Below are 23,441 nucleotides of genomic sequence, written 5' to 3'. Positions count from 1 at the left end.
CTAGGCATCTGTTCAAGAGCTTCAGCGAAAGGTATATTGATATGAAGTTTCTTGAACACCTCCAGAAACTTCTCAAACTGCTTATCCAGCTTTTTCTTCTGTAGCCTCTTAGGAAAAGGAGGTGGAGGATAGATCTGTTTCTCCCATGTATTACCCTCAGGAGGAGTGTGTTCCATAGTAGTCTTCCTTGATTCCACTTCTGCTTCCTTCTGCACTTCTTCCTCAGCCATAGCTTCATTTTCTGAAACTTGAGATTTTTTGGTATTTGCAACCTTCCCAGACCTCAAAATGATTGCCTTAACCTGCTCTTTAGCTTTCTTTTTGCCCGGGACTTCAGTATCACTAGGAAGTGTCCCAGGTTGACGATTTAGCAAGGCATTGGCAATCTGCCCAATTTGATTTTCCAAGGTCTTAATAGACACCGCTTGGCTCTTGCACATGAGCCTCAACTCCTCCAACTTAGATTTTTCATTAGACTGTTGCAGCTGGAGTTGTTGCCTTGGTGCATATTGCGGTTGCTGAAAACCAGGAGGGTTGTACTGCTTCGCTGGATACTGCTGATAAGGCTGTTAAACCGCATTATGAGAATTGCTCCAACTGAAGTTAGGATGGTTGCGGTTATTGGGATGATAGGTGGTTGGCACAGGCTGCTGCGATCGCTGAAAGTTGCTCACAAACTGAGTTGATTCGTTAGAAATAGCATACTGCTCCGTCTCATGCGCACTAGCACAAAGCTCACAGACACTAGTGATCTGATTAACTCCATAATTAGCCAAAGAATCCACCTTCATCGTCAAGGTTTTAAGTTACGCAGCTATAGTAGTAGCTGCATCCACCTCCAGAATTCCTGCTACCTTGCCTCGAGGTAGTCTCTGAGAAGGATTTTGGTATTCATTAGCAGCCATCAATTCAATCAATTCGTAAGCTTCATCGTAGCTTTTAGCCCACAAGGCTCCTCCTGATGCTGCATCAAACATGGGTCTAGAAGTAGCACCCAACCCATTATAGAAGCAGTTAATGATCATCCAGTCAGGCATCCCATGGTGAGGACACTTCCTTAGCATTTCCTTATATCGCTCCCAAGCCTCACACAAAGACTCTCCAGACTGCTGCGCAAATTGAGTAAGAGCATTCCTGATTGCAGTCGTCTTTGCCATATGAAAGAATTTAGTAAGAAACTTCTGAGCCAAATCTTCCCATTTAGTGATAGATACTGGTGGTAAAGAATGTAACCAGCTCTTAGCTTTATCCCTCAGAGAGAATGGGAAGAGCCTTAGCTTGATAGCATCTTTAGACAATCCATTGAACATGAAGGTGTCGCAGATCTCGATGAAATCTCTGATGTGCATATTTGGATCTTCCGTTGGCGAACCCCCAAACTGGACTGAATTCTAAACCATCTGAATTATGCCAGGTTTGATCTCAAAGGTATTAGCTGCAATCGTTGGCCTGACAATGCTAGATTGAATGTCGTTGATCTTGGGTTGAGAAAAATCCATCAACGCTTTCGTTGGTGCTGCTGGATCTCCCATTGTAATGAGTACCTGAAACACAAACAAGTAAACCGTGAAAGTAAAAGAATCTGAGTCAATGAACTTTAACGACCACTGATGTTAAGCACATAAACTAAAAATTAACACCGAGTCCCCGGCAGCGGCGCCAAAAACTTGCTAGGGCTAGAATATGCACTATTAATCACGCAAGTATACGCGATCACAAGTAATATATAATTAATTCTAGTTCGTTCCCACAAAGACTGGTTTAAGTTAATTTTAATCAATGTACTTATGCAACAATGTTATGGTTATTATTCAACGCTAAGACGAATAACAAATTGAGATTGTTTATTCTACGATTAACTAAGTGATTATATTAAAGAATATCAACTAAGAGTATTAAAAAGAGTAAAGAGAACTGAATACTATATGACACAAACATGGGATTCTAACTTCATTAAATACTTCATTCAATAGCCTTTTCGTTCTTAACCTTAGCATGTAATGGTGATGACACTAATCAGATAACACAAAACTGATAAACGCCAACTTTCGTTGTACGAATACCATACTACCAGACATCCACAAAAGAGATCGAATTTGAATAGACACCAATTATATTGAGACCCTGTATGTCTATAGAATTTGACAACATAACGGTTTAATGCACAAGTTATCTATCATGATTACATAGGGCAAGTAAGATGGTTAAAATTACCTACGAATCATGCATAATAATACATGAACCTATGCTAGCATGGCAAGTTCTAAACCCTTAAATTCACTTTCGCTTCATTAAAGATTAACACGCTATCTTATAAGTTCGCGACGCTCATAAGATGAATAAGCACAACCAATACTAGGTTATCATACAATCACCACACACTAAGGTATCGAAATAAATTAACTAAAGAAATCCATAAATAAATCCGTTAGAACCCCACGATAACGATTAGCCCATAATCGGACTCATCATCAACGTTGGTTCTGATGAAAGCATGGTATAGTAAACATAGTCTTTATACTGAATTAATATAAAATCAAGTACGAAACAAGAGTATAGGTTCACAAGCAAGAAAACTAGCATCCAAAGTTACAACTTAAAACAAAGAATCACAGGAATAAACTAGATCCTCTTTGCCTTGGTTGAATTGTGCTATACGGTCTTCTTTCGCCTTCTCTTTAAGCTCTGGTACATCTTGTTATAAAAAATGATCACAAGTTGTGTATATATATAGCAGCCCATGCAGATTAGAAGTCTTCTGTATCAAAATCAGAGTAGAAACAGGATTCTGAAATTCCGACCTGGCGCGGCCGCGCGCGCGCTGAGTTTCTGCCATCCTGGCGCGGGCGCGCGCTTGACCAGCGCGGGCGCGCTGACTCTCTGGAAAATTTTCTGACTTCTTCTTTTCTTGCTGATTTGAGTTGGTCTTTTCATGAACTTTTATTCTAAACACCATCCTAACATCATATTAGCATCACAACAATGCTAATTCATATGTATTCCTGATAAATGCCTAAAATGCAAAATACTACAAAAACACGTAAAAAATACTAAAAATTTGAGTACAAAACACCAATTTAAAGTTTTACGGAGCGTTATAAAGTGCCATAAATGCCACTCAACAGTATCTCTTGTCAAATGAAGCATATATATATATATATATAACATCTATTAGTAATTTTAACACAAATGTATGTTGCAGTTTTTTACAGGAATGTGTAATTCTGAGTAATAGAACAGAAGCAGTCATGCTTTCCTGGTTTAGCACCGCCATCAACCATAGTTTTATTTAATAACCTGATTATAAATTTTATATATGCAGGACAAAGGACCATATTATTTAACAAAATAAGATTACAGCATGCAGGGTTTGATGTTGTTTGTCAAACAAGAAAATTATTTAATAATTATTTATGTTAAAAGATTTTTTTAATTTGAACTCTATAAATTTGGATGGTGAAACTAATATTGTAATTTTATTTTTGTTAGTTAGTTTGTAATATTTTTTTCATTTTCATTTTTTGCGGTTTTATAACTGAAACCGAATCGATTAAAACCGATCCGAATTTTTTAAAATTAAAACCGATCCGACGGTTAGGTTGCGGTTTCGGTTATTAATTTAAAAAACCGAAGGTATGCGGTTGCGATATCGGTTTTAACATAAAATCGCATTGATCCGAAATGTGGTCTCCCCTGGCTGGAGGAGCTATATCTTGGAGAAGTGCTAAGCAGACACTTATAGCTCAATCTACCATGGACCCTGAGTTTATAGCTTGTTATGATTCAACCAATAATGCTATATGGTTGCGGAATGTTGTCACAGGGTTGCAGGTAGTAGATAGAGTTGAAAGATCATTGAAAGTGTACTGTGATAATCGTCCGGAAACTGAGTTTGGAAATAATAATGGAAGCTCCACAGCTTCTAGACATATAGATATTAAATATCTAGTTGTCATAGAGAGAGTATAAAATAAGATAGTGTCTATTGAGCATATATGAACAAATTTTATGCTAGCAGACCCACTTACTAAATCTTTGACACCTAAAGTTTTTCTTGGGCATGCGGCTCAAATGGTTGTTGTCTCTTTAGAAGATAGTTAGTTAGTTTTAGTGGGAGTGTTTTTTTTGTCCTTGTATCCAGTACTCAATTTTATATCGACACTATTATGATACATTATGTATTAAGTTTTTTGCGGAATAAAGTTAGTTTTTTTCTCTATATTACTCTAAATGAGTTATTCCTTTCAATTGTGGTTTTGACATAAATTTGAAAGTATAAAGATTGATCTCACTAAAGTATTAAGGAACAATCAGAAATATGCATGATTGAGATCACATTGCATGTAACTTTCAGTTACATATCCATACTTGATCTATGTCATTGAATATATTTATATGGTGATCATTGAGGATCGAGTTACGACAATGTGACGAAGGTCGTTTTGGTTTCATGTTTATATATGAGATGGACCAGATTGACTAATGAAGATGTTTTCTAAAGGATGAACAATTTTGTGCGTAACTATGGATATTGAATGTAATTATTGTTTGGAATAATTTGTAGGAGAGAATTGCATTTTGCACCCTTATATTTGGCCAAAAATCAATTTTGCATACCTATTTTCATAAATTACAGTTTTCATCCCCTACTTTGAAATCCGCTTCAAGTTGCACCCTTTTTGCCAAATTTTGTCATTTTCTTTGCTCAAATTATTGTCTTCAACAACATATATAATCTATTATTGAAGAAAAAAGATGAGATATATTATCGGAGACAACAATTTGGGCTAAAAAATTAGGCAAAAAGGGTGCATGTTGAAGCGGATTTCAAAGTAGGGGATGCAAACTGCAATTTATGAAAATAGGTATACAAAATTGAGTTTTGGCCAAATATAAGGGGTGCAAAATGCAATTCTCTCAAATTTGTAGCCCACGTGGGAGATTGTTAGAATATTTTATAATATTCACAATATATGGGCTTACAAATTAAAGACAATTATATTTAATGTTTATTCTATATATGGACTAATTTAGTGATCTAAAATAAAGGGCTCATTAACATTTTATTCGGCATGAGCTTTGTAATGTGTAGGAGTTTGATTAGGGTTAAAAAGGTCTAATTGGAATATTATATAAAGAACACAATAGGGTTTTGGTCCCCGAAACTATTCATAACCTATATTTCTCTATTACCATCAGTTCGAGCAATATACCGCTAGAGGTGGATCAAGTCTGTGGAAGATCGAGTTCCACAATCCGTATTCAAAATTCGTATTCATATCTACCGTTATGAAATCAAGTACGTTTCCGTTGTAAAACGTATATGTAACCTTGATAATATCTCATATCATAATTCTGATTATGTATTTAGGTCTAACGTCAACGTCTTTTTACTTATCGATCGAACATACAATATCGTTAAACCTTTCGGTAAAAGTGCGTAAAAAAAATTCTACTATAATTATGCATATAGTATTGGCCACCAGCATAACTCTTGAAAAATAATGTGACAAATTCACCAACCTTCATCTCCAGCACTTCAAAATCTCTACTGAGTGCTTGCAGTTGAGCACGTTAAACCCTTACATTTTTTTGTCACTTTTGCTTTACGAAATCTCAGAATTATTTGGAGGTACTTTTTGCAAAAATAAATAAATCGAGATAGACTTGTCAATTATCCAAAAAAGATAACTTTTTACCTTAATTTTTTGAGTTTAACTCGTACAGAGTTTTTTTTAACAGGTGTTAAAGTCTCATTATCACATGACTCTGGTTATACTGTCTTAATAAGATTCAATTTTTCTTTTCATAATACTATCTTTAATGGAAAAACATAATGAAAAAAATAATAAGCTATATAGCCTTAACCCTAAATATATGAACTAACTGATTTCATGTTAATAGCACTGCATGGAGCATTGACTAGAATTACTCAACATAAAGAAACTATTTATTAAATGTTTACATATTTCGAAAATTAAAATTATTCGACTGATATATAAAGTAAAGGGTACTTTTAAAACGACCATTACACATATACCCTAAGAGAGATTGAAGTAGCAGTTTTGAGGGGTCATTGTTTAAAGGGCGTTGGCCCTAAACGGAATATGTAAAAAAAGAATTAGGACAATCACAAAGTACCAAACCTCAAACAAATCAAAGTCACATTTTTGGAGTAGCAAGTGGGATGTAGGGTTCCAGCCCTAACTTCAAAGTGAAAATGCCATGAGTGAACCATGTGATGCTCACTGTGTGGTCCATCCAACTCTCCTCCTCATTTTCCTCCTTATACTAATTTTATCAAAATTGATGAAAAATGTTATTTTCAGCTTTTTTGTAAAGCAAATGAATTGAAAATACGATAATACCCTCTTATTAATATATTTCTTTTTTTAGAACAATTATATTTTTTCACGTCAACTTTGCTTTGAAAATAAAAATTCTGCTATGAAAATATATTTTTTAAATTATTTTTATATCAACATTATTTTGAAAATAAAAATTCTGCTACGAAAATATGTTTTTAAAATTAAATTCATTCGATTTCATTCTAACCAGTTAACCAGCAAAAATTTATGATTCCGAACATCACTCAAATGTTTTTTTTTATGAAAAATGAAAATAATTCAATAATGAAAAGTCATTCGGCATCTACACATATGATCGAAATTGAACAAACGCATAATTATATCGCTGTTGAATTCTTCCTTCTTGGATAGGCAACCAAACGATTTTTTAAAGTGATATCTACATGATGTAATCCTTCAATTGTTGTTTTGAGCAATCAACCACGAATGATAAAAATCTTTATCATCGAATCAACACCATAAAAATTCCGCAGATTTATAATCTCGGACATGATAAACTGCAAACAAATCAAATCAAATAAAACCAAACTCTCACAAGGAGACACAATCAAAACCCAAATAAATTGGGAAATTATTGAAAATTAACAAGAGATGAACTAATAATAATAAAAAAAAAGATCGGGGCTTTCCATCACTGAAAGCCGATGGAAGCCCCCACAAATGATAGGGAGGTTGCTTAAAGGTTTGAGAGAATTTTAGGGTTTCGGATTTACTTATGTTAATATTTATGTTGTATTTTGCAATACTCAAATGTTAATATTTATGTTGTATTTTGCTAAGAAAAATGAAATATAGTAAACTAAATTATACAAAAAATATTAGAAGTAGAATGAAAAATCAGAAATATATACAATAATTTTGGGAAAAAGTAATTATTATATTACACGGATCATTATTTCATAAATTAGATATTTTATTGTTAAAAAAATATAAATCATTTTTGAGGATTTTTTTACTTTGAACTTTCTGAATACAATTTCTTTGCTTTCATTATCATTTTCTTAATCATTGTATACAAAAAAATCAACAAAAGTAGGGACTAAAAATCAGACTAGTAGTAAAGTAGGAGAGAGGGATGATGATGGGTCGTTTTCTTGTACATGAACATATCATCTTTTTAACAAATAATAGCTCAAAGGGTTTTTATTTATTAAAGTTTGTGAGGAATATAAATAATTACATCTACTATGAAAAGCAGTACATTTATATATTTAAGGAGGCGCAGCAAAGTTTTGACTGTCAGGTTGGCGTGCCTAAAGAAATTGGATTAAAGTGGACGGGGCCTCCCCCCATCCATATCCCACTTTCTCACTTCCAGCTCTCTTTTTTTGCAAGGCTTCTCATTTCCAGCTTATATACAGCATTTTTTTGGGAGACTAGTGGATTTGTTTTTAATCATAGTATTTGTGCGATTCGAGTTTTAAAGGTTGTACTTGTATTCGAGACTAGTGGATTCTTAAAAGATGTTTGCGTATTTTTATGTTACGAAGAATTAAGGCAAAAACATAATTATATGTTGAGTGATAGAGCCTTTATTTGGATGTCAGACTCTACGATTAGATTTAAGTTGGAAGATTCGGTGGACAAGTCCTGATTTAGATGGTAAGTAGAACTTCTCAAAACGGTGAGTTCTACATCTTTTCTTGTAGGATTCCGTTTTCATGCTGGACATTTTTTTGAGTTGTTGTGGACTTCGTATTTAGGTCACCTCGATGGCCTTAACATTTAACTAATTTTGGATCGTGACCGTCAAGACTCATTTTGGGTCGTGGTCGCCATTGTTAATATATAAAATATTCTAATTATAGGATAATTTTATTATTGTAATAATTTTTTTGAAGGATGTTATACTTCATTATTGTTTTGTTGTTGGATATATAAGCCTCCTTCTCCTAGAATCAGTGTTTTAAAAATCCACGATTCAACCGATTAATCCCCTGATTAATCCTCTGCAAATTACCCAACCGATTCGATTTTTAAAATCTGATTAATTTTATGAATTTTTCTTTATAGGAGTATAGATAAATATTTATTAAAATTAAAATACTATATTCATATAAATATGAATAATTAGTAAATTATGATATACTAATTATATTTGTTAATAAATAACTAATATAATCATAATAATATATTTAATATAATTTAATATTGTAATACATTCGATTTTTACTCCGATTAATCCTTCCGATTAATCCCCAATTAATCCCAAATCGATAGATCGACCGATCTTTTCCGATTCCGATTTTTACAACAATAACGATAATTAGGAATAAGTCATATAATAAAATCTCGAAGGATTTGGCCCCAAATAGAGAGAAAGGATGTCATTGTAATATGACTTGTTCTCGATAAGTTAGTTCTTTACTTTAGATAAAACTAAACCGGCGACTCGCACTGCACCCTAATTCGTTTAATTTAATGCCCATAGCTGTGTATATTATGTTGTTCAAGTTAGGGGATTAATAAATTTTGTGTTATATCATTTATTATTAACGAAAAATATACTGTAAAAACCGTTGGTCAAGAACATGATCCTGTTTTTTTTAATCTTCCTACAGTAAAATTAGGATTTTAAATAACATGTATTGCAATTTGCATGCATATATTAAAGTGGGAGGGAGTTTGCAGCCCGAGTCGAGTTCATAATGAATTGCAAAATGAAAGATCGTGACGAGTACGGCGCCATAATACTAAATTAGAAGATATCATAACTGTTAATGTTAGGAAGTAATAAATATTGTGCATGGTATTAAGTATGTTGATGGATTCTGTCAAATCATATGCCAAACTAAGGAATTTAAAAAACCTGTTTGATGGCAGGATTCAGAGGCATAAGATAGTCATGCTTAGGTGATCGAGGTACCGGTGGTACAATTTTTTTCTTAAATTGTAAATTAATTGGCGTATATAATTTATTTTTCAAACCGCAACCGCTCTAAACATCTCAAAAGTAGCATAAAACACATCACGAAAATATAATGCAGTGTTATGTAAAATACAATATTAAAATGTCAAACTGCAAGCCTCACTATATCACGCGATTTATAAAAAAATTTAAACTACAATCACAGCATACAAAATAAAGACTGTATTTTACTATACAGTAAATAGAATTTTTGTTGTTAGATGATCACCCCTACTCATTCTGATGTTCATACATTTCATGCTAACTTTATTTAACATTCAACTTAAATTTAAATGAAGCTTAATTTTTGAATCTATTATCACAATGCAAGTATATAACACTATTATGATGTCAAATAATGATCTTTAATTAATTAAGGTTCTTCAAGATTTTTCTATCATTTTTACAAAATCAATAATATTTATATTTTTTATAAAATTAACGCTTATTTTTCGTACGCATCGATATTTCCGGCCATGACGATGGTATATAGTTGGTGGGGTTCAATGAATGGGTGCTGATTCTAAAGAGATAGGGGAGTGGTAAGATTAGAGGGCTGAGGTAAAAAGGAGGGAGGGGGGATGAGTTGACGGGACTGCTGGAACATTCTGAAGTAGTCTGTCATTTTGCGAAAACATTGTGTTCCTGTAGTGGCTAACAAAGATCAGGGACAACTCATCTTTTCATTGGCTGCCTCTTTCTCTTTTCCTGTATTATACTATAGGGTTAAATTTTCTAGTGGGGTCTCTTTCTCTCCCTCCTTTGTTTTTGTCTCCTCCACACTCTCCTACTTGATTCATACTAGTTACTCTCCCTCTCTCTCTTTCTCTCTCTCAGTTCTCTTGCCCTTTGATTCTCTTTACTTTGCATGCTTTCTTGCATTACCTCACCAGGTTTGTTTGTTTGTTTCAGCTTTCTCTTTACTGTACTTTCCCATTCTGTTTTTTTTACTGTGTTAAATTTACATGATATGGGTATTTTAGATTCTTGATTTGTGTTGGCCTTAAGCTTTTATTTTTTACTGTACTTTCCTAATTTGTTGCTTTCTTTGAATTTATATGTTGGTATGTTAGATTCTTGGTCTTAAAGTTTTTATTTTTAGTATTTGTTAAGAAACAATGAAGTGTAGAGGAGTTGATATTAGCCTAATCTTGTGTTTTCCAGCTAAAAAAAAATCAGTACAGTACTTGTAGCATGGTGGGTTTTCTGGTGTCTTTGTGTTGTCTGTTCAGGTTTTTTGTTTCTTGGCATGTGAAAGTACAAAATTTGATGCTTTCTGTGTTTGACCACTTCTCTTCTGTAAAATTTTCACTTTTTACTACAGTGGTTGAATATGTTTTTTCATGATCTTGTTGATTTGGTGAAATCTTTAACTAATGCAAACGTGATTTTTCTGCTGTGTGTGTGCAGGATCTGTGAAGGTTGGGGAATATTTAAAACAATCAAGGGTGGGTGTGGGTTGTCAGTGTTGATAAAGTGGCAAGGGGTTAAAGTATAGTTGGAGTTTTTAAAAGAGTGAAGCCATTACTTGTCTCCTTGTTAAACCATTTGTACCCGCAGTTCTTGGGCTGTGTTTCCAAGCAAGGTAGCAACCAAAACTCTTCTTTGGTTCTCTTTTATTTTCAACATTTTCTTAGTCTATTACTGTTTAGTCCCTCTCTTCATTTCTCACATTTCTTGAAAAGATTTTTAGTTACTTTTTCTTGCCTTGCTGAAATCAAATAAATCTTTAGTTAGTTACCTGATCTGTGATATCCTTTTTGGGTTAAGATTTGAGATCTCAGAGGTTGGGAAATATCTGCGAGTTTGCGAGATGAAGTTTATGAAGCTTGGATCTAAACCTGATTTATTTCAGACTGAAGGAGATAATATAAGGTCAGTATCAGATCCCCTTTTCTTGAATCCTAGTAGTTCTGGTGATATTTTGATAAATCATTTCGAATGCTTGTGGTTTTATTGTTGATCTTCATTAATCTTTATCAGAAGTCTGCCATACAAGTTTTCTTTTTGTTGTTTTATGCTATCAATTCTTGTTTCTTGAATATAGTTATCCAATTTGTATCTAGTCTCAATAGCTTATTGTATGTTGGATAGATAGTAGTCTCAATCAGGAAGCTTAGCTTTTTGGTTTTACAGATCCATTTGCAAAGTAAAAAGATTGTGAGGGTTAAGCTTGTTAGTGTGTAATAGTTTTGTGACTTCTAGCCTTTAAAAGAAAGTGATCATATCAAAAACCAAAACAAATATAAGATCCTCATAGCAGCGTGGTTAACATTTTTATACACGACATTCCTGTTAATTACAAGTTACAACATTTGTATTCTGAAGATTATATTCCATCAAGTTCTATACACCCAAATGCAAAGGTTATACTACTAAAACGCCTTAATCACATCACACAAGCTCCTACATTGAAGTTTACTATAGTGAAATTAAACTATAAACTTTAGTCTATTACAGAAATAGCAACTTAATTTTAGCTTTGTATAGCTTACTCGGGGACTAGTTGTTATTTAATCTCGCATACCTAATACTGATTTTAAATTGGTCTTCACATTCTACAGCTTATGGTCCTACTAATAACCAGAAGATTTGCACTTTTTTTCCCAGTTTGATTTACTCATTTGAGAAGTTGTTATCATCAATATAATTATAATTGCAACATCTTTTTATTCAGGTATGTAGCAAGTGAACTAGCTACAGATGTGGTTGTGAATGTTGGAGACATCAAGTTTTATCTGCACAAGGTATGAAATGACAAAATCAGTTTATAGAGCCAAATGGCAAGCAGTCAGAATTGTACTCTTTTTTTATTAGTAGGAGTCTTATAATTGGCTTGGTTAAGCTCATTGACGACGATTTTCCAGAAATTTAGTAAAGTTGGTAGAGTAAAATCTGCTCTGAAGATCATAGGAAAGGTTACAAAAGCAGATTTTTAGACTTTGCTTGTCAGGTAGCCATTCATATAAGAAAGTGATGTACATGCATAAGCACTTCATTCTGAAAGTCTGTCAAGTGTCATCAGTTATCTTAATGTTATTCTTTGATGTTCAATGTGATCGTACGAAATTTTAATAAAATACTGTTTGAACTCTTAAAATGCTGCCGTATTTTCCATTAAAGTTCCCTCTGTTCCGAATTTGTATAGTTTGTATCAAACTGCATGCTTCCGCTTCGTATCTCCTACCATTTGTTCTTGTATCACAGTGTTCTTTCTTCATCAATAATGACGACAAAATTGTTTGCAGTTCCCACTTTTGTCCAAGAGTGCCAAATTGCAGCAATTGGTTTCCATGGCAAGCGAAGAAATTAGTGATGAGATCATGATTCATGATATCCCTGGAGGACCTTCTGCTTTTGAAGTATGTGCAAAGTTCTGTTATGGTATGACTGTCACCCTTAATCCTTACAATGTAGTCGCATCGCGTTGTGCAGCAGAGTACTTGGGAATGTATGAGACTATTGAAAAAGGAAATCTAATTTACAAAATAGATGTTTTCCTCAACTCCAGCATTTTGCGAAGCTGGAAAGATTCAATAATCGTTCTTCAAACAACGAAGTCTCTTCTTCCATGGTCAGAGGAGCTCAAACTAGCCAGCCACTGTCTAGACTCCATAGCTTCCAAAGTTGCCATTGATGTTTCCCAGGTGGAGTGGTCATACACTTACAATCGTAAAAAGCTACCATCTGAGAATGGAAATGATCAACAATGGAATGGTGTAAGGAAACCTCAGATGGTACCGAGAGATTGGTGGGTAGAGGATCTTTGTGAGCTTCAAATTGATTTATACAAGCAGGTCATAGAAACTATAAAAGCTAAAGGAAGAACTTCTGCTGATGTTATAGGAGAATCCTTGAAAGCATATGTTATGAGGAGGTTTCCAGGTTTGAGCAAGGGTATTATACAGGGTGGTGATATCAATAAAAGTCGGTCATCAATTGAGGCCATCATATGTCTGCTTCCCGCCAATGAGAGCAGCGTGTCCTGCAGTTTCTTACTTAAATTGTTCCAGGCGTCTATTTTGTTGGATTGTGGGGAAGCAGAGAGAAGGGTGCTCGTGAAACACATTGGTAGGCAGTTGGAAGAGGCAACAGTTTCTGATCTTCTTATCCGAGCTCCACAGGGAGAACCTACAGTATACGATGTAGATGTGATGAATAACCTTGTGGAGGAGTTTCTGGTGCAAGAGCTGCCTGATTCTCCTAATGAAATTGAAAGTGAGGAAATTAAAGTTCCTCGGTTCATATCTAGTTCATCCAAGGCGAAGGTAGCTAAGCTGGTTGATGGATACCTTGCTGAAGTCGCTCGAGATCCAAATCTATCAATGTCCAGTTTTGTTGATCTTGCAGAGAAGGTGTCAGGTTTTACGAGACAAAACCATGACGGAATTTATCGTGCCATCGACATGTATCTAAAGGTTAATCTCAAACCATTTGTACTTTTAAGAAATTAATCACGAGTACATTTTGAAAATGATAGCGAATAGCCTTGAAGAAATTAATCATGAGTACATTTTGAAAATGATAGTGAATAGCCTTGAAAAGTAAATAATGTGTCAATTTTGTTTTTCTGCTGATTGAGATGAAACTAAATTGGTAATTGTTTTTGTTTGATAGGAACACCCTGACATTAGCAAGAGTGATCGAAAAAGAATTTGCAGGCTGATGGACTGCAAAAAACTATCAGCAGATGCGTGTACACATGCAGTTCAGAACGAGCGACTTCCAATGCGTGTGGTTGTACAGGTCCTCTTCTTTGAGCAGATGAGGGCAACATCATCTGGTGGGGGAAGCACACCTGATATACCCGGTTCCATTAAGACATCACTCCCAGGTGGTTCTCATGGAAGCTCAAGGTCCACTACAACCAACACAGAGGAAGACTGGGATTCTATCCCCACTGCTGAAGAGCTCAAGGCTTTAAAAGGTGAGCTTGCTACTCTAAGGTTGAGGGATGAGGGTAACGGGAATCAAGGTGTAAAAGATACCGAGAAACTTGCAGGCAATAGGTTGAAAGGCATGCTCATGTCCAAAAGGATGTTTTCAAAGCTTTGGTCAAACAAAGACAGACAGAGTGACCTCAGTAGCTCAGAAACCTCAGAGAGTCCTACTTCGACGCAAGAAACAAAGTCTACAGCTTCAAGAAGTCGAAGACACTCATTGTCATAGTGATCGCAGAATTTGACACGATTGAATTTATTAGGTTGATAGAAACCCGCTGACTGATGTCCACTGACCGGAAGAACAAATGGCATGAAAAAGTTTAAGCACAGGAAACTCAAGATTTATGTTTATGGTGCAAGAAAAACAGTTGGAAGATTCATATTTAGATTAAGTTAACTGTCCTTCCCTAATTTCACTTTTCTTAGTTGTCCTGCAGAGAAATGAAACCTATGTAAGTCTATGTTTTAAACAATTGGTTTCCTTGAAAACCCAGTTTTGTTTGTGCTTGGCTAATTGGAAATTAATGCAAAGTTCTAAGTTCAGGTGGAGTGCATTCCAGTAAACGCCATCTGAAAACAATGCTCGCCTATGATGCTTGTATGCTTGCATTTAGCATATAATGTTCCACTATTAACACTGGGGCGAGCTATAGATATGCCGGTATTCCCTAAAGCCGATAATGATCATACATATAGCTCTCGCCGCCTCCTATTTTAACCGAAACAAGCTATCTGCTCTTTGGAGTAGTATGTGATCATACATACTATCTGCTCTTTGGAGTAGTATTTAAGCTTCTGAGCATGCAACTCTATGTACATGTAATTTTATCTTGATCTTGTTTTGAGTGAGACGTGCATATATGTTTGGTTTGATGCCTTGTGAAAGTTTTTTTTGTTGATAATTAATCATACACGCACGCCCGGGAGTTCGTGTCGAACTCGTGACCTCCCACAAGGGAGACATGTGCTTAACTATTGCACCAACACTTTAATGATATGCGTTGCGAAAGTTACCATAAAACATTGATATTCCTATCAAATGTCTTTTGTATCTCAAGGTCTGCAGAATTCACTTTCAAAGATCATATCATCTTTTACTGTAGTACTTAGCATTTACGTATGAAAAATGGTAATCAGTCAAATTCAGAATCAGAATGTTAGACATATTATTTCAAATTCTGAAAGTAATTTGGACCTTGACTTGACCATCGTTATCATGCTAGACTAACAATGGTAACCAAGTAAGTGTATGTCAATTATCAGAGTAGCTTATGCTCTTCACATGACAATCCTCATAAACAATGTAGTCAATGCAGTTGTGCAAAGTAATTCCTCTCTATTTCATAGGTAAAATATAAAGCAATTCCTCTTTCCCCGGGCTTTATCCAAAGAAAGTAACCATACAGCATCATACTAGGTGGTCTCAGCAAACAAAATGCATCCCTAACTTTACCACTTCTGAATCAAATTCAAAGGCCCTATCGATATAAATAATAATTTAACTGATATGGCAAATGGTACAGTCTCTTATGTAAATGAAACAAACCCTTTACGAATGAGATAGGCAATGAGACAGTCTCAATTAACTGCAAAATGTAAAATGCTGAAATATAAATACAGTAATCTGGAAAATGAACAATGTAAAAATAGCAGGAGTTTTCACTTGGTTCGGCCCTTAATCTTAGTCTATGGCCTACATACAAGTCCCTATGTCAACTAGTATTGAGAATGTATTATATCGACTTCAATAAAAGAACTTACAATCTTTTCCTTGATTACAAAAGATAGCCCCGAAAGAAACCTTTTCCTAGCACACTTGCTACCTATCACACCTGCTATAACCTAGCCCACTGGCTACCTTGTCTACTCTTCTGAAATCAAGCATTTGCCACAACCCGACACAAGTTGATATAAATATACGATTACAAAAAATAAGTATATGAATTACAACTCAATCTAGATCTTGTTCGACTGGATATAAGAACGAATGAATAGAGAACAAGAGTGATGTTTCAAATAAAGAATATAGCGTGTAAGCATTAGTGTTTAATATGAATACAAGAGTTGTATTTATAGGCAATGTCTAACAGATGTCTGTTTCAAACAAGAGATAAGATAGATACGATTTAAACATGTTTGTTTGAAAATATTTGAATAAGTCTTAAAAGATAATTTGTTAGAGATAAACTTAGGAAAAGATAAGTGTTTGAATAGTTCAAACTAAGTTTATCAGATAGAGTTTGTTGTAGAAAGAGTTATCCAATCAAAGTAAGATATACATTAAACCCAAACAAATTATCTGTTATAAACTGTCTCTGGAATATATCTGAGTTGCAGAGCTTGTTATCGGGAAGATTAATGCTCATCTTTGTTGCCGGAAACAATCATCAAAAACCTGACAGATTAACATTCTCCCCCTTTTATGATGATGATAGAGAGAACATAAAAGCTCCCCATATCAAAAACACTTTAAGACCTGTAAAAGATAGTTAGTAATAACAAAGTATATTTTATACTTTATGATATAAGTGCAACAGATATATGAATGAGACAAGAAACACAAATAAGACAGTGATATGAATGAATGAGACACTAAGTAAAAACATGAATGAGACACCCAAAGAATGAGACAATCTCAAATGATTTAAAAACTTAGTAAATAAACTTAATAAATAATCCACCCATAAACCAGGGTGTCCAGTTGTAAGCATTCAAAATCACATCATTCAAAAAATATAAAGCAACATAACCAAGTTCAAAAACCTTCAACCAAATTGAAACACAGTCTTAAAATCATAAAACATCTCCCCCTTCATCACATAAAAGGGGCCTTCAATCGGAGTCAGATAAATTAACTGGGGCTTTGCCTTTGCCTTTGTCTTGAGGAAACACTGGTTGCTTGTCGTACTCAGAGAAAAGCTTGTCGAAATCGTCCTTATCAGGAGTTGTGCCATCTCATTCCTTCATCCACTAAAAGATCTTCGATTTGTATTCTTCGCGGGTCATCCCGAACACCGACGGTAGAGGTATAGCAGGAAGAGGAAGAGGCGCTGTGATTTCTTCGAGAATGCAATCTCCAATCCAGTCCTTCTTGCGATGCCAGTACATCTTAGATTTATCCTGCATAGCGGACAATTGCTGCGACAAGAACTTAGTTTCTGAACCCAGCTGAAAGAACAACTTAACAAACTCCTTTTTCCCAAGCTTTGGCAGTTGAAACCATCCCTTCCTGAAGAGTCCCAAACTCAAAATCGATAGTCTTGACGACTCTTTTATCATGAGCATATAAAACCGACAGCTTTGCATTTATAGAATCAAGAGAAGAACATAGATACTTGTTAAATATTTCATATGATGCACGCATCATACTGACTTGAGATGTTAACGAAGCAAGAGACTCAATGGATGCAAAGTGTTGATTAACATAAGCTAAGGCAACTGAGTTTTCATTTAACTTAATCATCAAAGAATTCAACAGAGTATTGGTGTTTTGGTCAAAAGGGTCTGAAACATAATTAGGTGATTTTGGCAAACGACCAAAACCCCTATGAGAGTCATCAAACATAAGGTCTTTAGACTCAGACACAACAATTCCATTTTGAGTCAAAACAGATAAATCAAAAATAACATTGATTTTATCAGACACAATATATGGGGTTAATACTCGAAAGTACTTAAAAACTTAGACAACGAACCAGGATATGGAAGGTGCATAAACTCGTGACTAGAACAGTGACAGTGACAGTGACGCCCCGATCTCGGGATGCCTTCAGGAACCCGACCCGGGGACGCCAAACTAACTACAAATTCGATATATTCTTACATAACCATAAACTTAATTAATAATATAAAATGCGTACAACATCTTCAGTCTGTAACAAAAGTTTACGATACATCAAAAGACCCTAACCGAGTATAAACATAAGTCTATTACACAAACTTTATTCATTACAACGCTATATGCTTCCCGCTATCGACTAAAACCTTAGTTCATCACATTTTTTTCCTTTCCTAAACATCCTTCTCCGAAACTCTTTTCTGTGAGGGTTAGTGACATAAAGGAGTGAGCTCATAAATCTCATTAAGCATATATCGTACATTTCAACTGAGGTTTATCTAGAAACCAGAGTTTCAAATCATCAAATAAAATAAAATAACTTTAAACAAGAGAATCATCAAAAGCTTATCACGATCATCAAGAGTTCATTATAACATAATGGTTCTCACAAGATTAAAATTTAAAACGGAGTATTCAAGCACGATAGGTTCATCAATTCATCAAGTTGGGATCCCGGCCAGCTAAACAATTGGTTTAGCTTACTTTCAAAAAGGAAGCATCATCATCAGTTCATCAAGTATCAGTGCAAGAATACTCGTTTTTCATCAGTGAATCAATCAGTCAAATCAAATCAATCATCATTTAACGATCAAAACATCAACAGAGAAATAGTACAGTATATACTTACCGTGCACCGCTTAATTAATTCTCTACGAATCCCGAACTTTGAATTGATTTTACTATCGATCTTTCTTCCACTTGAATCTACAGTGATATGGTTGCTAAAACTTGATTCTACTTGTTACGAGCTTTGATTCGACTTCTTGTATGCTAAAATCAGAGTTCGATAACGCCTTTAAATCCTCGTTTGATTATGAAGAATACTATGAATATACGTATTTTCTCTGGGTAATTATAAGATTTTTTTCTGTTTGGTTTTTCTTTTTCTGAACAAGGTACTGTAAGGGCTATTTATAGTTACAGAAAGATAAGTTAGGATTGCACGTACTACGAAAAGATAAGATAGGATTGCACGTACTGCGAAAAGATAAGATATGATTGCAGGTATTGCGAAAAGATAAGATAGGATTACACGTACTGCGAAAAGATAAGATAGGATTACACGTACTACGAAAAGATAAGATAGGATTGCACGTACTGCGAAAAGATAAGATAAGATTCTAATCAAAATATCTCGTATATCAAAAATATCTGGTTTATCGGTTTACCGAAACTAAAATAATATCATAAAATTTATACCGGGAATCGTATGGGTAAAACCGTACTCCGGATTGAAAAAGTCAAAATACGGAAAATGCTCGAAATAATCAAATTAAGATAGAAATGAGTTTTCCCGAAATTTATGGATGGTGAAAACGTAAAAACCGTTAAAGTTGGACGATTCTCGATTATTCAAAATAATTAATATCTAATTTAAAAAGTAATTAAATCTACAAATCGTTTATAAAATTATATAATTACATATAAATTACTAGAAAAATATCAAAATTATCTATACTTTATTTTAGATATATAAAAATTAAAATTCATAAATTTTATCGCATGTAAACATCGAACACAGATGTCCAGTAACACATAATTAGAATATTTATTCCATTCATTCCATCTAATATTTATTTTTAAGTCGGGGGTGTTACAGTGACTCATATTGTGTATAATCAAATCACAGGGAATCTTCTTAACAAAAACTGACAACAAAACACAATCTTGAAACGTGACCCTATCACAACCACTTTTTCTAGGGAGGATATTTGACTGAAACAAACGAAACAAAAGTAAGGTACTAGGAGTAAGATCAGACACCACAGGTTTTACAGAGACCGAGATAAAGTTGTCGCCGAGAATCGCCTTGAGTTGCTCTTCGTATGGAAGGCCAGGAATATCATCAAATGCTTGATGAGTGGTAAACGGGCACGGTCCTTTGTCAGTAAGCCTTGCAAGCAAATCAGCCTTGAAACAAACTGGGTTTCCTTGAACTTCTAAAAACATGATATTGTGTGACAAAATCCGAAAATTTGTATAGAACTCCTTGACTAAATATGGGTAAATTACTTCTGAGGGCGACACCAACGAAAAACATCCGACCGCTTCGAAAAGTTGAGAAACTCCAACTCGGTTCAAAAGCTCTAAATCACACAGTCTTTCCTTGAGAATCGATTTGGATAGAATCCTTGACCCACTCGCCTTTGCATGTTGTTGAGATGATTCGTGAGACGCACCACTAGACACTTCAGATTCGAGTTTGCCAATACGGAGGCGTTTGGAACTCGAGGCACCGATATTGGGGGTTTGATGGGCAGCAGATTGAGATATGGTGTTATGGGTATTTCATCGAGCCATTGGAGAGGGAAAGTGAAACGTTTGGAGAAAATAAGGGTTTGAGAGAGAAAAGAGGTTAAGGGTTTTGAGAATTGTGAGAGAAAAATAAGAAAATGAAGAGATGAGAGATAGAAAATATATAAAGGAAAGAAGCTAAAGAGTTGGAAGATCAAGACAAGTACAGAGTGAATCAAATTAATAAGAGTTGTACAAAAATCAGATACATGCACGAGAAATGAGGAGGTTGGAGATGATAAGTCATATCAAGTGATATATTAAATCTCTTTGCATGCACACGGTAAACACAAAATCATTAATAATAAGATAATTACAAAACTAAAATATTCATAACAATCACGTAGTAATACACATAAATATATAATAAATAAGCATATACAAAATAATATCCCCGAACAAAAACGAGATTAAAAAGAAATAAGATTATAAACAAGTTAAAATCACAAAATAATACACATAAAATACGTAAAAAAATTACAAGGAACACATACCTAATTCACGACGTATTATACAAAAACGATCTTCAGCTAAAGGCTTAGTGAAGATATATGCACGTTGCTTCTTAGTAGATATGTAATTGAGCTCAATATTACCTTTAGAAACATTATCTCGTCGAAAATGGTGACGAACATCAATATGCTTAGTACGAGAATGCATGACAGGATTTTTAGAGATATTAATTGTAGAGGTATTATCACAATAAATAGGAACATTTCAGAAAGAAATACCGAAATCCTGAAATATTTGTTGCATCCACAAAATCTAAGCACAACAACTACCAGCTGCTATGTACTCTCCTTCTACAATAGAAAGAGCTACAGATGTTTGCTTTTTACTATGCCAGGCTACCAAACAATCACCTAAAAATTCACTAGCACCACTTGTGCTTAATCTATCAACCTGTGACCCTGCATAGTCAACATCTGAATAACCGATTAAGTCAAAAGAAGAGGAGCTTGGATAAAACAATCCCAAGTCACTCATACCTTTTAAATATTTAAAAATACGTTTAACGACATTCAAATGAGATTCTTTAGGTTGAGACTGAAAACGAGCACACAAGTATACATTGTACATAATGTCAGGACGAGAGGCAGTTAAGTATAAAAGAGATCTGATCATACCTCGAAATTTAGTGACATCTACAGGTGTACCTTGTTCATCTTTTGTGAGATTAACTGAAGTACTCATTGGAGTAGCTTTAGGTGTAACATGTTCAAGTGCAAATCATTTGAGTAGATCCTTAATGTACTTGCCTTGGTGAATAAATATTCATGCATTGGACTGATTAATTTGCAATCCTAAAAAGTATTGTAGTTCACCCATTAAACTCATATAAAATTTCCTATGCATGCAGTTAGAAAACCACTTACACAAAGATTCATTAGTTGATCCAAACACAATGTCATCTACATAAACTTGAACTAAGAGAAAATGATCACGTTTATGAAAAATAAAGAGAGTAGGATCGAATGTAAAATGAGTGAAGCTATTGTTTATAAGAAATTGATTGAGATACTCATACCAACAGCGAGGGGATTGTCTCAATCCATAGAAAGATTTCCTAAGTCTGTAAACATAGTTAGGATATTTTTCATGAACAAAACCTGGAGGTTGCTTGATGTATACTTCTTCCTTGAGATAGCCATTTAGGAAAGTGCTCTTGACGTCCATTTGATAAAGCTTGAACTTCTTGTGAGCTGCAAAAGCCATTAAAATTCGAATAGCTTCCAATCGAGCTACTGGAGCATAAGTCTCGTCGTAATCGATTCCTTCCTGTTGATTGTATCCCTGAGCAACCAAACGAGCTTTGTTTCGAATAATGTTGCCATCTTCATCCTTCTTGTTCTTGAAAACCCAATGAGTACCCATGATTCTGGCATCCTGAGGAGGTTGGACAAGTTCCCAAACATCACAACATTCAAACTGATTCAGTTCTTCCTGCATTGCAACTGACCAATTCTCATCTGAAACAGCTTCTTGAGCATTCTTTGGTTCGAATTTAGCAATAAAAGCACAAAATGCACACAGATTGTGAAGTCTGCTACGAGTTGAGATCCCTTGATCTAAATCTGTAAGGAGATTATCTTGAGGATGATTCTTCATTATTCTGGAAGAATTAGGAAGACAAACATTACTCATTTCTTCTTCATTCGAATTGTTTGCCTGGAACTGAATAGGAGTTGTCTCATTTGAATGAGACAATCTCATTTCTGCTTGTGAAGATTTATCCAATGGAGAAAAAATGGATACACTTGGAGAATCATCAGGAGTCTTTGAAGAATCAGGGGAATTATCAGAACCTTGAGGAGAACCTAGTGAATTACCAGAAGACCGATAGGAACCAGGATAATCTTGATTGCCTGAAATGTCTGAAAGAGACTGACTCTGTTGAGAAAGAGGCCGTCTCATTTGAGAATGAGATGACAGATCTGCATCATCTTCTTAAATTTGAGAAAAATTTTGAGTAGATTCATTGAATGAAATGTTGATAGATTCTTCCACTTTGTTCTTGTCCGGATTATAGACACGATAAGCTTTGCTTGTAGTAGAATACCCTAAGAAAATTTCTTCAGTCGATCTTGGATCGAACTTACCTCGATTATTCTGAGTATCTAAAATAAAACATTTTGAACCAAATACTCGAAAAGAACTGATATTATGAGTCTTTTTATTAAGCAATTTATAAGGAGTTTTAAGCAATATAGGACGAATAAGTACTCTATTTAAAACATAACAGGGAGTGTGTACCGCTTCAGCCCAAAATTTTCTTGGAAGTTTACTCTCATGGAGTAGAGTTCTAGCAGTTTCATGTAGTGTCCTGCTCTTGCGTTCCACTACTCCGTTTTGTTGAGGAGTTCGAGGAGCTGAGAATTCATGAGTAATTCCTCTTGATTTGTAGAAGGTTATGAAGTCTTTTTCGAATTCTCCTCCATGATTGCTACGAGTTGTTTTGAGCTTAAAAGAATACTTGGTTTCAAGATTAGTAATTAGATCTTTAAACTCAACAAAAGCTTCATCTTTAGTACGTAAGAGTAATACCCAAGTAAAACGAGAGTAATCATCAACTATAACAAACATATAAT

General features: G+C 34.6%; 1 protein-coding gene and 1 non-coding gene across 2 annotated transcripts; both read left to right on the top strand.

The window, feature by feature from the left end:
* Positions 1–1,035: 1,035 nt before the first annotated feature.
* Positions 1,036–1,142, top strand: LOC141663240 (small nucleolar RNA R71). The gene has a single exon (XR_012551318.1). It is a non-coding gene; the product is annotated as a small nucleolar RNA R71 (small nucleolar RNA).
* An 8,708-nt stretch (positions 1,143–9,850) lies between these two features.
* Positions 9,851–14,762, top strand: LOC141662122 (phototropic-responsive NPH3 family protein NPY5-like). The gene is made up of 6 exons (XM_074469171.1): positions 9,851–10,169; positions 10,687–10,861; positions 11,047–11,151; positions 11,954–12,023; positions 12,525–13,694; positions 13,894–14,762. Exons 3-6 carry the CDS (start codon positions 11,090–11,092, stop codon positions 14,443–14,445), a joined length of 1,854 nt encoding a protein of 617 aa, XP_074325272.1. The 5' UTR covers positions 9,851–10,169; positions 10,687–10,861; positions 11,047–11,089; the 3' UTR covers positions 14,446–14,762.
* Positions 14,763–23,441: the final 8,679 nt, after the last annotated feature.

The sequence above is a fragment of the Apium graveolens genome, chromosome 5, assembly GCF_009905375.1.
Source record: "Apium graveolens cultivar Ventura chromosome 5, ASM990537v1, whole genome shotgun sequence".
In the NCBI taxonomy this organism is placed as follows: Eukaryota; Viridiplantae; Streptophyta; class Magnoliopsida; order Apiales; family Apiaceae; genus Apium; species Apium graveolens.
Note: the sequence above shows the minus strand (reverse complement) of the source record. Positions and strands in the feature narration are given on the sequence as shown.

Excerpts from the sequence above, each read along its gene's own strand:
- LOC141662122 (XM_074469171.1), top strand. The coding sequence starts at position 11,090 with ATGAAGTTTATGAAGCTTGGATCTAAACCTGATTTATTTCAGACTGAA. Across the intron at positions 11,152-11,953 it reads ACTGAAGGAGATAATATAAG|GTATGTAGCAAGTGAACTAG; the intron begins GTCAGTATCAGA and ends CTTTTTATTCAG. Across the intron at positions 12,024-12,524 it reads TCAAGTTTTATCTGCACAAG|TTCCCACTTTTGTCCAAGAG; the intron begins GTATGAAATGAC and ends AATTGTTTGCAG.